General features: G+C 42.1%; 1 protein-coding gene across 2 annotated transcripts in view; it reads right to left on the reverse strand.

The window, feature by feature from the left end:
- Positions 1 to 17,388, reverse strand: part of Chd6 (chromodomain helicase DNA binding protein 6) — a 148,064-nt gene that overhangs the window by 17,520 nt on the left and 113,156 nt on the right. For both annotated transcript variants that reach the window (XM_042694304.1, XM_042694303.1), the window contains exons 24-30: positions 16,495 to 16,584; positions 14,951 to 15,054; positions 12,741 to 12,870; positions 11,254 to 11,314; positions 4,091 to 4,154; positions 2,999 to 3,215; positions 963 to 1,171 (exon numbers count right to left, since the gene is read on the reverse strand). In XM_042694304.1, coding sequence (XP_042550238.1) covers positions 963 to 1,171; positions 2,999 to 3,215; positions 4,091 to 4,154; positions 11,254 to 11,314; positions 12,741 to 12,870; positions 14,951 to 15,054; positions 16,495 to 16,584 — 875 coding nt within the window. The remainder of the gene's footprint in view (positions 1 to 962; positions 1,172 to 2,998; positions 3,216 to 4,090; positions 4,155 to 11,253; positions 11,315 to 12,740; positions 12,871 to 14,950; positions 15,055 to 16,494; positions 16,585 to 17,388) is intronic.

The following is a 17,388-nucleotide window of genomic DNA, read 5'->3' on the forward strand; positions in this document are numbered from 1 at the left end:
GGGTCCTGGGGCTTGAACTCAGGGCCTAGGCAGTCCCCGAGCTTCTTTCGCTCAAGGCAAGCACTCTAGCACTTGAGCCACAGTGCTACTTTCAGCTTTTTTGAGTGGTTTATCACAGTGCTACTTTCAGCTTTTTTGAGTAGTTTATCAGAGATAAGTCTCACAGAGTTTCCTACCAGGGCTGGCTTCGGACTGTGATCCTCAGACCTCAGGCCCTTGAGTAGCTAGGATTACAGGCATGAGCCACTGGCATCTGGCTCATCATTCCTTTTTTAAGGATAACAGGCTCAGATAGGTTACTCTGCTCGAGGTGGCAGAACTACAATTCCTGTCTTGTCAGTATGACTCCATGGTCCAGGTCTTTCCAGTATCCAGCTTGGCCTGAATGCAAACACTTCCATCATGGCACCTGAGGGGCAAAGGCAGGGATGTCCGCCTGCTGCCATCAGCACAGAATGTATGCCAGGCAGGCCCAGTGCTTGTTTTAGCTGTCCTAAAACATGATCCAATATAAGTTTATCTAACAAATGTGGTTAAGAAGGGACCTGCAGGAAGCAGGTGCAAATTTCAACCAAGAGACCATTTCAGAAGGGCTCATAACAGACCAGGAGATATTTAAATAATATCCATTTATTACAAAGTTAACACATGGTAGTCTCTCAGTGTTTCTGTGAGGTTTTTGTTGCTGGTGGTAACAGTACTCAGGGCCTTGACTTGCTAGGCAGATGCTCCAACACTTGAGCCGGGCCCTTTGTGAGGTCTTGGTTGAATTTCAATTTTCATTGCAATTATACCATCTGGGGAAACATTTTGCTATACTGAGGGTGGATCCAATGGCGAGTTGATGAGTTTCTAAGAGCCTACTTGACTTTGTCTGAAGCCCTTGTAATTGTAATTCTGCAGTCAGAGTGCTAGCATGCTCTCCCCATCGCACCAACCACACCGTGACAGAGTTTTCTCACCATCCTCTTTCCATGCGGGCAGACGACACACATTCCGGCACATGGCCACAAAACTATAAAAATAATGTTCTAGGCTCTCATCTGACTTCTTGTCTAAACGGGAAATGATGCGGAACTGTGTCCAGTCGAAGATTTTCTTTTCTTGATCATAAATGACTCCAAAGGAAGACACTGTTCTATAGAAGTCTGCTTGTTCTCTCCTGGTCCACCTTGAGATTTAATCAGAGAGGGAGAGTGAATGGACTTTTCTCCTTTGTTTTCAGGCAGTACTGGGGTGGTGGTGGTGAATTCTGGACCTCATGCTTGGTAGGCAGGAGTACTACCACTTACACCACTGTTAGCCCTCTTGTGTTTGTCATTTTTTTTGTGTGTGTTTGTCATTTTTGATGTAGCTTCTTATTTTTATGCCTGGGCTGGCCTGGACTATGGTACTCCTGTTTGTTTCCTTGTGTTGCTAGGATGATAGATGTATGCTGCTGCCTCAACCACTGGGTTATGATTGGGGAGGGGGGGGAGAGGAGATGGCTGAGGCTGGGTTGGCCTTGAACTCTGAGCCCCTGAATGTGGCCTCCATGTAGTTAGGATTATAGGTTTGAACCACCATGCCTACTTTTTCTTTTCTTTTCTTACTGGGGATTGAGCTCAAGGCTTTGTAACTGCTAGGTAGGTATTCCACCACCTGAGCTATACTTCCAACCTCCTGTCTTTCTCTTTTGAGAGTCTCCTGACACAATCCTTTGACACAGCCTCTATAGATGTATGATATTATGCATAGCTTATATTTCTTTTGCTTTTCAATAGAAAGGCAACAACCACGTTTTGAGTACTTATTCATGAAATCAAGGAAGCAAGTAGAACTATTTTGTCTATTTTTACTTAATTTTAATTGGGCTAAGAGAACCTATTAAAAAAAAAAATCACTGTACTCTCAAAGAGGGACTATTCATTCAGATCTTCAGTTCTTTCCTCTATACTGACCCCCCTATCTACTTGTGTGCAACAGTTTGTTGACTCTAGAAATAACTACTTTTACAAGTTATCTAGTTAACTTCACTTATAGAAGTCAGGATTAAAAAACATATATTCTTAATTATCCTGCCCCCACCCTCACAGCACAGGAGGGACCTTCCAGACAATTTAATCCAACCTCTTCATCTCATCAGGAGACTGGAGTCCAAAGGAAAGCACTACCTCAGTGTACACACCAGAACTCCTCTCATAGCTCTTTGGTTTTATGTAGGTGGGCTGTCCATGTCAACTGTCTTCTCTGGGACAGAAAGCTTTTCCTCTAGTGTACACTGTATGGAACTGAGATAATGACTTAAGAGTGGAACATGCCACCATAGTGTTTACAAGGAGGTTCCTGGGCCTGGTGTTCTCTTCCCCAGCTAGGAATAGGGGACTGTGGTGAGGGGGTCAATGGAAGAGTGAGAAGCAGGAAGAAGTTTTTCTTTGCAGCCATACCAGATGGGAGATATATTTCGCCTGAATTACCAAATTTCATAAAGCCAGAGGGAGTACAAAGAAGTAATTGGATATGCTATGTGGTGTTCATTTAATTCACTGATGCTTCATCCGAAGGACAGAGTTATAAAGACTCAAAAAATTGTAGTTTTGATGATCTGCTTAGCTTATGCTGGCCTGTAGTAGTCTTTTTAGCTTAATTCTCAGACAAGCAAGTAACTGACAATTTATACCTTCCTTTGGGCTTGTACTTTATGGCATTTATTGCTCTCAAAGGCTTGATAAAGACTTGTAGCTATAATAAGACAGCTTTAATTCCTTTTGTTGATGAATGGGGGTGTTTGAAATGGCCTGACATAAGCCAGAGTAGTATTTTTAAATCATATCATCGGTGCCAGGGCCTGACTTAGAGAGAGCTATAAAATTCTGGGAATTGTGTCCAGAGGGTATCTAGGTCTCATGAGACTCCCTAGTCTTTAGGATAACATCATCACCATTTATGGATTCTGGAAACAATCTAACTTCACAGGAGAACACAAACACCTTCCCTCCAGCTACTTTCCCTCTTTTACCTCTTCTGGGCTTCTTTGCTGATGAGATCCATTTCTGATGTTCTCCTAAACATCTCCTCTTGAACCCAGTATCCTTGGTTACCTGGTCCCAGGATTTCAGGTCTGCAGAGTTCCTTGCGGTTGCAACGCTGGTAAATAGTGACCAGACGCCGGAGACGAGCCGTAAGAGCAGATGAGACTGGCCACGGTGATTTGTCTGGGTCAGAGCCATCCTGGGCTTCAAACATCAGTGAAGACATTAGTATTTACAAACAGAACTAAGACAAGAACAACTGGACTTTCCCTAAGTCCCTTTTGTTAAAAACAAGGCTGACCCAACAACTTGATCGTTACCAATTAAACAGCCCAGGAGGTAGGCATGTCAGGAAGGGCTGTGATTTTGCTTTAGAATCAGCTTTATGTTGTGGATAGCACTTTCTCGAATAAACATATCCTTTTCTGGGGGACAGAATTGCTCTACAGCATAGGAATGAGTGAACTCTGCAGCCTTCCCCATACAGATTCCTGGCTTCTGTATAGTTTGGCCCTTCCAAAGCCCCTGATAAGTATGAATGCACAATCAACAGACTACCTCGATTGTTACCTTTCTTAAGATCATCATAATTTTTCTCAATGAAATCATAATTCCTTTTTTTTTTTTTTGATCATGGGGCTTGAACTCTGGGCCTGAGAACTCTCCCTCAGCTCTTCTATTAGCGCTCTACCACTTGAGCTATAGTGCCACTTCCGACTTTCTGGTGGTTTATCGGAGATAAGAGTTTCATGGACTTTCCTGCCCGGGCTGGCTTTGAACCGAGATCCTCAGATCTCAGCCTCCTGAGTAGATAGGATTACAGGCGTGAGCCACAGGTGCCTGGCATCATAATTCCTTTTTAATCTCTCCAACCTAGCTTAATTTCAACTTGCATTTCAATGTCAGGCAGAGGAAGCCATAGTCGTGTAATACTTCAGTGGAGTTGAATAAGGGTCAACTTACTTCGTTTTTAAAGTTTCTTCTTAAAAAATAACTGGCATTTTTATTACACATAAACTCCAGGATGACTACATACTGGGACCTTACTTTTCTTTGCCTTCAGAAGGACACAGTCTCACCTGCCCGGCTGTCATCCTTTTTTTCACCAAAAATGCCATCACCACCTCCATCACCAGGACTCTCCTAAGGATAAAGGAAGCCATTCCATCAGCAAAACTGCAGCTTAGAAGAAAGCATCTCTGAGAAACCCTATGTGGAAGAAATAAGCAGGCACAGAAGAAATGTATCCCTGTCTACTCATGTCTGTGAGACCGAGTTGGTACCGGATATGCATAGTATACTTATGCACAGATTTAAAGGAGCCAGAAAGAGGTTTGTTTGAAGTCTCTTCCTCTAGTTCTCCCTCCCCTCCGTCCCCCAATAAGAATCAGCTTAAGCAATAAGGCACTGGCATACTTTCCCTGGCAATTATATCTACAAGCAGTATTTTAGCTGTGAATTTAAATATTTGCTTTATCACTGTCACTTGCAATTTAATACTGTCATTTCACAAAGACTGTGCCTGCACTTTTGTTGTTTTTTTTTTGCTGCAAAGGAGTGTCAGGCTCATGTTCATTATGGTTAGCTTACTTCACAGCAACAGACACTATTTTCACAAAACATGACTGTTGCAGACAGGAGACCTGATGGTGCAAAACCCCAGGAATTTAAAATTAAAATTATGACATCAAGCTCCAGCTGAATCTGGAGTAAGATCATAGGCATGGAGCTTGTCCAAGTTGGTGTACTTGTCAAACCACCGCTAACGGATTCCTTTATAAGCTCTGTCTTGGTCTCAGGAATGGCACTTTAAAAGCTCCATATATATACAAACACACACACACATGTATATGGCGCCTGTGGGAACGTGCGGGTGGAAAAGAAATCATGTTTTCAACAGGACTCTGTTTTAACACTGAAACTTACATTATCTCAACTAACATCTTTTGCCGTTTTTTGATGGCACAGAGGAATCTCAGGACTCAAGACTTTGCCATGTGAGAGCAGAGAGCAAGAGCCTGCATTCAGTGAACTGGGGTCTGTATTCATTCTGTGTGACCCTCAAATTAAGAATGATTCCGGGCTGGGGAGGTGGCTCAGGGGTAGAGCGCTTGCCTTGCATGCCTGAGGCTCTAGGTTCAATTCCTCAGCACCACATAAGCAGAAAGAAAGCCAGAAGTGGCGCTGTGGCTCAAGTGGTAGAGCGCTAGTCTTGAGCTGAAGAGCTGAGGGACAGCGCCCAGGCCCAGAGTTCAGCTCCCATGACCGACCAAAAAAAAAGAAAAAAAAATGGTTCTTATGATTCTGGGTACTAAAGAGAAAGAAGAACATAAGACAGAGAGCACATGTATATAGTTATTATCTGGTGCTTTGCTGAAAGTGCTTGCCGTCCCCTGGCCAAGAGGTATGCAGCACCTGATAGGATAGAAATGGACAGATACCTATAGGTGATAGTTAAAATCCAACAAAACTTTAGCTTCTAGGACCTGAAAGAGAAAGCTCTAAGAAGGAAAAAATAATAAAACTCTTTATATGGCTTATCTAGTTTAGTTACCTGACCCGTATCAAGAGTTAGAAACTATTACTACCCCCATCTTACAGAAGTACAAAACAAGTCTTAGTAATACTAACATGGCCAACAAGTGGTGGAGATGGGCTTCAGACCAGACAGTCTGATTTGAGAGTCAAGTGATCTAAAAAGTGGCAGCAAGAGGGTCCTAGATGCAAGTCTTTGGAGAGTGGAAAGGTATTCAAAGCTGGGAAGCACTTATCAATCTCCTTTCTCCAGGCCAGAACTGTTTCCTGCATGGAAAACCCAGGACGACTTATCGCTACCTTTTGTTTAAGTGGTACTGGAGTTTTGAACTCAGGGCTTCATGTTTGTTAGGCAGGCATTTTACCACTTGAACCATGATCACAACCTTTTTCCCTTTTTGCTTTAGGGTCATGTAATTTTTCCTTGGGCTGGGCTGGCCTTAGAATACAATCCTCTTGCTGGTGCAGCTGGAATCACAGGCACAAACCATCAAGGACCAGCTTACTTAAATCGAATGGTCTTTATGTGGCAGGAGTGGGGTCTAAACTCAGTGCTCATACTTGCTGGGCATGTGTTCTACCACCGGAGTCACATTCCTAGCCATATTTTTTTCTGGTTATTTCTGAGAAAGAGCTTCATTTTTTTTTTTCCATCTAAGCTGGCCTGGACAATGATCCTCCTATCACTTTTTGCTGTAGCTTGGATGACAGGTTTGTACCAGCATGTCCAGCTTTTTCTATTAAGATGGGGATCTCATCAACTTTTTGCCAGGGGTAGGCTCCAACCACAATCCTCCTGATCTCTGCCTCATGAGTAGCTAGGATTATAGGCACGACCCATGGAACCCAATTATTAGACCATTTTGAAGTAACACTTAAGTGTGCCATATCATCCTGTTCCATTATGTAGGCAGATAAACAAAAGCAAAACTGCTCCACTATGCCTTATACATTACTCTTCCTAGAGCGAACCTTTTTGGACATTCACAGAGTAACTGTAGGATCAATCCTTCGAATGCTGAAATTCTCAAGTATAGACACATCTAGGTCAGAAATGTTCCACAGCCTATAAAGCCTTGGTGGACCCCGGATGATGTTGTTTATCAGAACACATGGGTGCATCCTCATATCCCAGACCCACGGAGTAGGCTCCTAGCCTGGCGTGGTGTCCAGTCCACTCAACAGACAGGAACACAAACAGCCTCAGCAAGTTCTCAAGCAAGGAAAGCTTTAGAAAGTATTAACAAGAGCCCCTTCCCGTGGCTTGTTTTCTCTGGGGGTTATTTCTCCTTTCTAGAAATGACAATGAAGAAGCCTTGGCTTGTCAGTTGCCAAAGTAAGAAAGATGTCATGACTTAGTTAATAGCCAGTTTAGTGTGAGTGTGTGATGTCCTAGGGCAGTGACAGTCCCACACATAGAAGCTGACAAGGCCCTGCAGCTCAACTGCATAGTCTAGGAAGTTCTGCCTCCATTTCTGCTTATTTAAGTCACCAAGAATAAACACTCCTCTTAGAAATCATTTCAGAACAAGGGACCAAGAGTACTGACAGCAGAATGTCAACTCCCAAAGACACACCAGACTGGACGTAACACACAAATTCTCCATCCTGAGGACACATGTGGTTTGGAGACTCCTTGTCTGCCTTCTGGACTTGGGGACAGCATTCCCATCTCTCAAACTCATTTCTTCTTTTGCAAAGAAGGGCGATTGTGAAGCATGAATTTAATCAAATGCTGGTGCAAAGCAAATGCCTATCACATGGTAGTGGGGATGGAGAAAATACTGATACACGATCCCATTATCAGATCATCACTCAATTTGTGCTGTAAGGAAGATTTCAAATGATAGCTAGATTGTGGCACTAATGACATGTAAGTGCATTGAGTCCAGGTAAGTTGCTGGGTACTATACTCAGTATTTTATCCGGGTCATTTTTTTGGGGGGGAAGGGCAGGTTTGGTGTAAACTCAAGGGTTCAAGCTTGCTAAGCAGGAGCCAGATCTCTTGTGGCTCAGGACTTTAAACACATTTCTCACGTATTCATTTTAATAATCCATTCTAGAGAGGAGGAAATGGAGGAAAATATGGAAAAGGAGGCTGATAATATCATTCAAGCTTATACTTTTTAATCCTGAAGATGAAATTTAAACCCTGAAGATCTCACTCATGAACTCTCAATTGTCCTGTACTCTGTGCTGATGGTGAAGAAATACTATGCTGACTTCAAAGCACTATCCATAACTAAAAGTACCTTCATTCCACACATTACTTCTCCGCTCTGGTGCAAGGCTCCATTGTCCTTATCTTAGAAGGCCCAGACTCCCTTGCTTGTGGCTCCCTTCCAGGCCTGACTGCCTCCCCTATCTGGTTCTGACATGGGAGAGGTGGTAACAGTGACAGTGCAGATTGGGTGAGAACTGAAGACACAGAGACCTTCTTCTATGTTCTTCCAAAACCCCAGATGATGCTATAGCCAGCCAAACAATGAGTGATGAATATAGTGAAAAATATAAAATCCTTATATCTGGAGCCCTGTCTGGTGGTTGTAAAAGACAATGAATAAACAGGTCAAAGAGCAAGATATGTGCTCTGTAACATACTGGAAACACAAGAGTTGCCAACTCTACCAGATAGGAGCAAGGAAGAAAGATGTGTAAAAGCTGACTCAACCTAGATACTGAAGGATGTACAGTATCCATACCTTTCATAAAGATCTATTAAAGATACTAACAGCTAACACTATATATTCATATAGATATATGAATAAAATTTTATTTTTTGTTGGTGCCAGTCCTGAATTCAGGACCTGGGTGCTGTCCCTTAGCTTTTTTGCTCAAGGATAATGTTTTTCTACTTGAGCCACAGCTCCACTCTTGACTCTGGAAGTTCATTGGATAAGAATTTCACAGACTTTCCTGGTGGGGCTATCTTTGAACTACAATCCTCAGATCTTAGCCTCCTGAGTAGCTAGGATTACAGGTGTGAGCCACCAGTGCCCAGCAGTTAACATTATACTTGACTGAAAAAGACCATCTTTCTTCCATATCAGCAACAAGGCAAGGGATGTCTATTCCACTGCTCTCATTCACATAGGGATACAATTTTTGCTGGTGGAGTAAGGGAATGAAAAGAAATAAAAATTATGCAGGTCAGAAAGGAAAAATTAAAACTTTCCTATGTGTAGATGATGTGGTGCTGACAAGGGAAATCCCAAGAAACCTGTGAAAAAAAAGCTCCTAGAAGTAAAAAGGTGAGTCTGGTGAGGCTGCAGGACGTAAGACAAAGAGATCCGTTACCTTGTTTTCTGTGTACCAGCAAGGAATACAGGGGACAATCAAGTTGAAAATACAACAGGAGTTACAACATCCCAAAGAAAATGAAATACTAAAATGTAAGTTAACAAACATGCATAGAACTTGAATGCTAAAAAGTACAGGATGCTGACGATGTATAGCACGATGTAATACAGCTAAACACAATATGGTGAAGATGTCAATTTTCAAAACAAGAATTCAACGCAATTCCTATGAAATTCCAGCAAGACTTTCTGCTGATACAGACAATTTTATTCCAAAGTTCATAGAGAAAGATAAAGGAACAAGAAAAGCTAAAGCAATTTAAAAGAAGAATGAAGTGGGAGGCATCAGTCTGCACAATTTAAGGCTCATGACGCAGCTAAAGCAATCCAGATTGTATACTATTGGCAAAGGAAGAGACAAGTACATCAGTTGGACAGAACCCAGAACCCAGAAATAGAGCCACAGAAATATACTCAATTTTTCCCCCCATATGGCATAAAGACAATTTAAGGAAGGAAAGATTTAAACAAATGGTTCTAGAAGAATGAAATATGAATAGGTTAAAAAGAAAAAAATACTTAAGGTGGGAGTGGCAGACTATGCCTGTAAGCTCACCACTCATGAAGCTCCGAAAGGAGGATCCTGAACTTGAGGCCAGCTTGGACTACATAGTGAAAGAGACCCTGTCTCAACAAAACAAACAAACAAAAATAGATCTTTTTTTTCTCTTCATTTACATACAAATTAGTCTAAACGGACCACAAACAACTGTAAAACTATATAATTTTTAGACCCCGAAGGCAAGGAGATAGGCAGGAATTCAGAATTGACATAGGAGAACTCTGAGAAGCAAAAGTTGATAAGCTGACTTCTCAGAAGTAAAACTGTTACTCTGCCAAAGACAATGTGAATAGGACAAAATGATGAATTATAATGTGGGTGAGAATATTTGCAAAGTACCTTTCTGACAAAACAGTAGTATCTGGACTTTTAAAGAATTCTCTAAAACAAAATATTAGACTTGAAAAAAGCCCCTTTTGCTAAATAGGTCATAAAGGTGGCAACTAAACACACAAAATGATGTCCAATATCATTAGTCCTTGAGGAAATACAAACTGAAACCACAACAAGGTATCATTACACTTATCAGAATGGCTTAAGTCAAACAGTGACAATATCAAATGCTGCATGGAGGATGTGGAGAAGGCAGATCATCCACCCTCTGTTTGTGGGAATGCAAAATGGTACAGTCACTCTGAAAAAGTCTGGCAGTTGCTTAAAAAGTAGAAATGTGTAACTACTGTATTATCCAATAATAATATTCTTTGGCATTTATTCCAGAAAATTGAAAATGTGTGCTCACACAAATATCTCCATGCAAACATTTAGAGAAGACTTATTCTTACATGGTCAAAACCTGTAAATAAATAACTCAAATGTCACTGAGTGGATGAAGGAGCAAACTGTGGTTTATACATACTACATGGGATACTACATGGCAGTAAGAAGGAATGAAGTACGGCCAGTACTGAGAATAACTGAATGAATCTTTAGAGAACTAGGCTGAATGAAAAAGCCAATCTTCAAAAGTTATATAATACAGGAGTCCACCCACAGAACATTCTTTACAATGCTAAATTACAGACATGAAGAGATGAATGGTTTCCAGGGACTAAATGGGGAGTGAAAGTAGTGGAGAAGTGGATGAAGTTATAGAAACATTCTGTGGTCTGCGTCTCTTGATTCTGTCAACATCTGTGTCTTGGTTGTGATACTATAATTTTGCAAGGTGTGACTATGGGAGAAATAGATAAAGCATACACAGAATCTTTCATATTTTACAACTGCATCTAAAAAAAATCTCTAGATACCAAAATAAAAATACAATGCAATTTGTGTGTTTGAAATTTCCACATTATTGGGGAAATCCTGGCAATAAAAGTGTATCTGCAGCAATGCAATCAAAGTTCCCAACACCACCACTGCCAGGATGAGGGTCTTCTCTGGATATGAAAAACACTGTGGAAGACTAACACAGCAGAGTGTGTGTGTTCTCTGGATATGAAAAACACTGTGGAAGACTAACACAGCAGAGTGTGTGTGTTCTCTGGATATGAAAAACACTGTGGAAGACGAGAGAGAGAGAGAGAGAGAGAGAGTGTGTGTGTATGTGTGTGTGTGTGTGTGTGTGTGTGTGTGTGTGTGTTTCTGTCCCTGAGCTTTTTCCAAGTTTCTACCACTTTGAGCCATAGTGCCATGTCCGGTTTTCTGGTGGTTAGTTGGACATAAGAGTTTCGCGGACTTTCCTGCCTGGGTTGGTTTTGAACCATGATCCTCAGATCTCAGCCTCTTGAGTAGCTAGGGTTACAGGCGTCTGGCTCTTGGTAACACAGCACTTTTGACTTACCGTTTGCTTCTGGAGGCTATCTAATTTGTCCTCAGCATTGTCTTCTTTATCGGGGCTGCCTCTACATAAAAGTAATCACATACCACTTGTTATTCTGCTGCCAGGGTCCTTGAAGACTTCCCTGCATGCCCGCCCCCAGACACTGTGGAGTATTAGTAGGTCTCTTTCTCAAGTGGAAAAAGCTTTGTTTTCCTCTTCCTTTTGGGAGAACTCAAGAGACAGAATGAGAGAAACAACCACCAGACTATGTCATCATTTCTATGGCCAAGAATGCCTGTTAGAGCCTTGTGCTCCAGCCTCAGGGTCTGCTAGAGGCTGGCTGTGCAATCAGAAAACAACAACAACAAACAAGAAAAAACCAGGGGTAGTTTCTGCCACTAAGAGCTGTCTGACAAAAGACTCTAGAATGAAGGTTGTAGGGATGAAGTAAGGCCAGAGGATACCAAGCCCAGACTATGGTAGAGCGAATCATCCCACAAAATCACCGGTGTCTGGCACACACACTTTCTTGGGAGGAAGCTCTGCCTCATGGCTGGGAAGGAAGCGCATTTTGCCCCCTGCCATCAGACACAAGTGGCATTCGTTAAATGTTGTTCATAATTCACTTAAAAACTGACTTTGAAATATTCCTGTCCCAAATATGTTTGTCCTTTCCGCTCAGGTTTGGGATGTAGGACAATCTTCTACCATCAATTCTAAACCTGAAAGCTACCCCACACAAATAAAAGGGCTTTAAGTCACATTCCGTCACCTTACCTAGGAATGTTTTCCTAGAATGTGAACCTACATCAGTATCTCTTGCCATCTGGGCCCTTTGTTAGTATCTCCCAGAACACATTTTTATTATCTGCCACAAGAAATGCCTCTAGAGCAAAGAACATCACCAGGCATTACAGGCTTTTCCTGGTTTGAGCAGATGGTTAGGGGCCAAGCCTGACCACAGCCCTGGGCAATGTGAAGTAGAATCTGCTACTTATGTGGAGAATATTAGACCAAAAGCTTCTTAAACACAAGCTCTCTCTTCCAAAAACAAGTATATTTGGGGGAACTATCAGCTTTCTTGAGAATTTATTCAATTTGGAGTTATGCTAACAGGAAATAAAACTTATGCAATGTGATGCTTCCACACATTTGTGCACCCCTGGGACAGGATGAAAAGCTACAACTATCAAACAGCAGCTCAGTTTACCTTACTCATTGACAACACCATCTTAAGTCATACTGGCATTTTAGCTGAAGAACTTCAAGATCAAGAAGCCTGAACTTGCTATTTCTTGCTATTTTCTCTTCTTAGCTTTCTGCCAGGTAAAAGGGGTCTGAATTGCCCGAGGAGAGCTGGTGTGAAGCATAGCAGGGTAGACCCAAAGTGGCAATCGGGAAGCAGATACTTTAGGGAGATACCAGATTCCCTTAAGAATACTGGACGTATATGTAATAGGTTGGTGGCATGGTATGTTATAAAAGCGTTGGCCTATGTGGCTTCTTACCTTTCAGGAATATCTGAGGTTCCATCTGTGACGCCCTGCTCTGCAGAAAGAGACTTCTCATCTGGCATCCCAACTTTATCCAGGAAGCAGAGTGCTGGGTCTGCTCGCATGGCATTATACCTCTCATAACCTGAGCAAGCAATGAGACACATCAGCAATTATGTCAGAACTCACCAAATCCATCTTGGGTCTCATACAGTCATTTTGTTTTCCCTTATTAAGTAAAAAATAAAACACAAGCAACACAAAAAAATGCTTATATGCGATTAATGAGATCCAATGAGACTTGCTAACCAGGAAAGATGTGGGAAAAAAAGCTGACACTTCTGAGCAGTAAAGGACTAAAATTGAAAGCTCATGTAAATACTCAGTGTCTGTGAAGAGGCAGAGGCCAGATACAATTAGCACTGGTTTTCTGCTTTTGGCTAGCAAAGGGAATTATAGGAGTTGCGTTTACAAGTTCTCCAATCCTCAACTTCAGAAACATTATTTTGCTCCAAATGGGCCTGTTTGCTAACAGTCCAAGTGTACCCCACACACAAGAGAAGCTGAACAAGATGATGGAAGGAGGGCTGAAATATCAAGAGGACTAATATGCTGCTTATTAGGTTAAAATGGACCTATTTCTTCTGTATTCATCAACTCAGTAAGAAACTTTAATGCACACTGGCCAGGGCTGTGGAACTGCTCCTCACTACACCCTCAAAATCAACTGAAAGGAAGTGGTACTGTGGCTCAAGTAGTAGAGTGCTTGCCTTGAGCTGAAGAGCTCAGGGACAGCACCCAGGCCCAGAGTTCAAGCCCCATGACTGACCAAAAAAAAAAAAAAATCAAGTGAAGAAGAATTTTGGTCCAGAAGACAGACTTCAAAAGGGAGGATAACAGTGACAAGTATTTTTAATTTAATGATGAATATATATATTGAATATGTAATCTTGTAAGGAGACAAGATTTGGTCATGTACAAGACCCAAATCTACTGTCACAACAAACATCTTGGAGGAGGCTTTATGATCATCAAAAATCTTTCAGTTTCTCTTGGCAAACAAATCAATCTCTAGTGCTGTAGTATGTACCGATATCTCCCTCACTGGTGAAGGAAGAACAGAATGTAAATAACCAGTCTAGTTGCTAGGAACATACCTGATCTTACTTGGTTGAGAATCGTACTTTTCTACCTTGGTTTTTGTTCTCCTACCACTGCTGATGCAGCACCTGGTGCCTCTCTTTTCTTCAGGGAACTATAGGTACTCGATCTTTTAATTCAATGTGACTCCCTTGCCACATCCATAACAGGTGCTGCCCTGTGAGGGCATGAGAAAGTGCAGGGCCTTGTGAGCTCTTCTGCCCACTTATGTCTTACATTGACTATTTGATTACTGAAAGTCTCTCATGAGACTATAGTTCCCTAGAAATAGAATCTGTTCCAAAACTTCTCAGTCTCCTCTAATCTGCAGGCTTTTTGTGTGTGTGTGTGTGTTGGTTGTGGGGCTTGAATTCTGGGCCTGGGTGCTGTCTAACCTGAGCGCTCTAACTCTTGAGCCACAGTGCCACTTCCAGTTTTCTGATAGTTAGTTAGAGACAAGAGTCTCATAGACTTTCCTGCCTGGGCTGGCTTTGATCTGTGATCCTCAGATCTCAGCCTCCTTCCTGAGTAGCTAGGATTACGGTGTGAGCCACTGGTGCCCTGCTACAGGCTAACATTTTTAAGAAAGGCATTTTTAAAAATTTTTAAGAAAGAAAAAAGACTGACCGTAACATCTATGCTTAGCTTTTTTATACCACTGAAGACAATGGAACTCTGCAAACATATGAAATGCTAAAGCCTAGCACTTTTCCTCATTTATTTACTCCTTCACTCAAAAAACAGTGGGTTTCTACTATGTGCCAGATACCAGGACCATTAAGACTGAATGAGGAGACAGTCCCACACCAAACAAACAAACAAGAGAGGAAGATAAATACCAAGTGAGCTCTTTGGATCACAGTTGCTCTTCTGAAGTTTCTCAATATATTCACCGTACTGTTGCAAGTCACACATTCACAGTACTGTCATAAGGCACACATTCATTAGGTCAAGACCAGGTGGGGAGAGGTGATTGAGGCTCTACTTCCTTAATGGGTTGGACTGTGAAGTTTAGTCAAAGACTGCCTGATTTGTCTTTCCTGGGGGAACTGATCAAGAAGAAAAAGCATTCCTGAAACACCTACCATGCTTGAACACACCAATGAGAAGGGACTTATCAGCCTCAGCATCCCACCAATCCACTGGGATCTCCACATAGTCTATGTCAGGCAGAGGTACATCCAGCTCCCTATGGAAGGAAAAGGCAAGACTTAGACACAAACAATGGAAGAGCCCAACTTTGGTATTAAGCCACACGCCCAACTGCATGCGGTGATGATGAAGTAACAAAGAAGGATTCACAACACTGAGGTCCAGGTTTCTCAACAGGGCTTTGTTAGAATTACACTGCAAGCTATCTTAAGCATATCTCCTTATTTCCAGGCTCCACTTTAGACTAAACAAAGGATGTCATGTCTTGAAGTACCCTCTGGAGAATCTACTGTCAGTGGTGCTGGGATCTATATATATAAGGCTGGTCTGATATATGTCTTAAGTCAAGAACCACAGCAAAATTCTGAAGGCAGAATTTTGCCCAAATGGTTGAATTTGTATATACAAATACTTAACACATATATGAATACTTAAATAGTGCCCAAATCATGTGTGCCCCAACATAAAGAGATCTCAAGTTCCACTTGAGAACAAGGTCTGCACTGGTACAATGAGAGATCTAAAGAGGGCCTTTCAGGGGACAAAACTGATCCTGTAGGAATATAACCTGCCCGTACAAGGATGAAGGCCTGTTCCATCAAGCCTTTCTCCCAGCTTCTGTCCTCTTGCCGGGGCACATAGCATAGCTCACTGTCTTCATTCATCTGAGAAGTTCTTGCTCTTTGAAGGTTTGGGTTTAGAGGAGGGAATATCTATCTGGATGGCTCCTCCTTCCCACTCCTCTCCTCAAAGTCTTTTTTTTGCTGGTCCTGGGGCTTAAACTTAGGGCCTGGGTGTTGTTCTTGAGCTTCTCTGTGCTCAGGGCTAGCACTCTATCACTGGAGCCACAGAGCCACTTTCAGCTTTTTCTGAGTAATTTATTGGAGATAAAGAGTCTTGGGGACTTTCCTGCCCCAGTTGGCTTCAAACCATGATCCTCAGATCTCAGTCTTCTGAGTAGCTAGGATTACAAGCATGAGCCACCACCTCCTGACTTCCCAGTCTTAGATGGTTTCTTTTTTCCATTAGGCTTTCTTTCCCTCCCTCCCTCTGTCCCAGGCAGCTGGTTGGGGTAAAAAAACACAGGCCTCCTGAAGCACAGACCAGTTTGGCTAGTTCATGTCAAATCTTTTCTGTGGCTATTTTTTTTGGCAATGCTGGCATTATTACCACTGAAGTCGCATCACCAAGCCCTTAATTTACTATTATGAGCCTGATCTGTTGTCCGCTGTGCCAAGGTAATACTTTTTCCCTTTTAGTTATTTGCAAATAGGATCTTTCTTTTATGTTTGGGCTGGTGTGAACTATGATCCCATTTATACCACCATGCTCAACTTCTACATTGTGAAGACAGGGTCTTGCTGTTTTGCTCAGGCTGGCCTTCCAAGTTAGTTATGATTACAGGTGTGAGTCACCACACCCACTGGCACTTTATACCAATTCCTTAACACTGAGAGGTAAGGCTGATGTATTTTACCTGGCAGGAGTTCCCTCAAATGCTTTATCAGCTGCTTCTCCCAGTATTTCAGCTTTTAGGTAGTACAGCATCCGGACTCTCAAGAGGACTCTATAAAAAGAGACTATGTTAATGCAAACAATAAATCCCATGACTCCTTGTGAACACACTTCTCAATTGAGACAGGAAAATTATGGGCATTCCCATGGAGTTAGTGGTATGATGTACCAGAAAAACAAAACACAGAGGACCAATGGCAGGTGATATGGCAAACATGCTGATCTTATCAGGACAACACCATCTCCTTGGTCTCCTGATTGATGACTGTGAACCACTGGGGATGGAGGAGAGCAGGAACAGAGAGCTCTCTACCTAATCTTCCAAAGAGTACTTGCCCCTCTACATGGTCACAATAACCTCGGTTTACTGGCTTCTAGTAATGATAAATAGTGGTTCCTTTAAACATTTTTCACTCATACACCATGAAATTTTATTTCTAAAAAAAATTCTTTTTGGTGCCAGTATTGTTACTTGAACTCTGGGCTTAGTGCTCATGCTTGGCATTTTTTTTTTCTCAAGGTTTGTGCTCTACCACTTAAGCCACAACGCCATTTCTGACTTTTTACTGGTTAATTGGAGGTGAAGAATCTCATGAACTTTTCTGTCTGGTCTCAAACTGTAGTCTTCAGATCTCTGCCTCTCAAATAGCTACCATTGCAGACGTAAGTCACCAGTACCAGTGAGTGGCTAAAATGAAGCTTGACCTCAGGGCATCATACTCTTGCACTTAGCTTTTTCTCTCAAGTTTACTACTTGAGGCTTTATTTTTTTGTACCAGTCCTGGGGCTGGTACTGTGGGGCTGGCTGCTATGCCTGACCTTTTATGTTCAAGGGTAGCACTCCACTATCTGAGCT

The sequence above is a fragment of the Dipodomys spectabilis genome, unplaced genomic scaffold, assembly GCF_019054845.1.
Source record: "Dipodomys spectabilis isolate Male_0828 unplaced genomic scaffold, ASM1905484v1 ptg000175l, whole genome shotgun sequence".
Classification (NCBI taxonomy): domain Eukaryota; kingdom Metazoa; phylum Chordata; class Mammalia; order Rodentia; family Heteromyidae; genus Dipodomys; species Dipodomys spectabilis.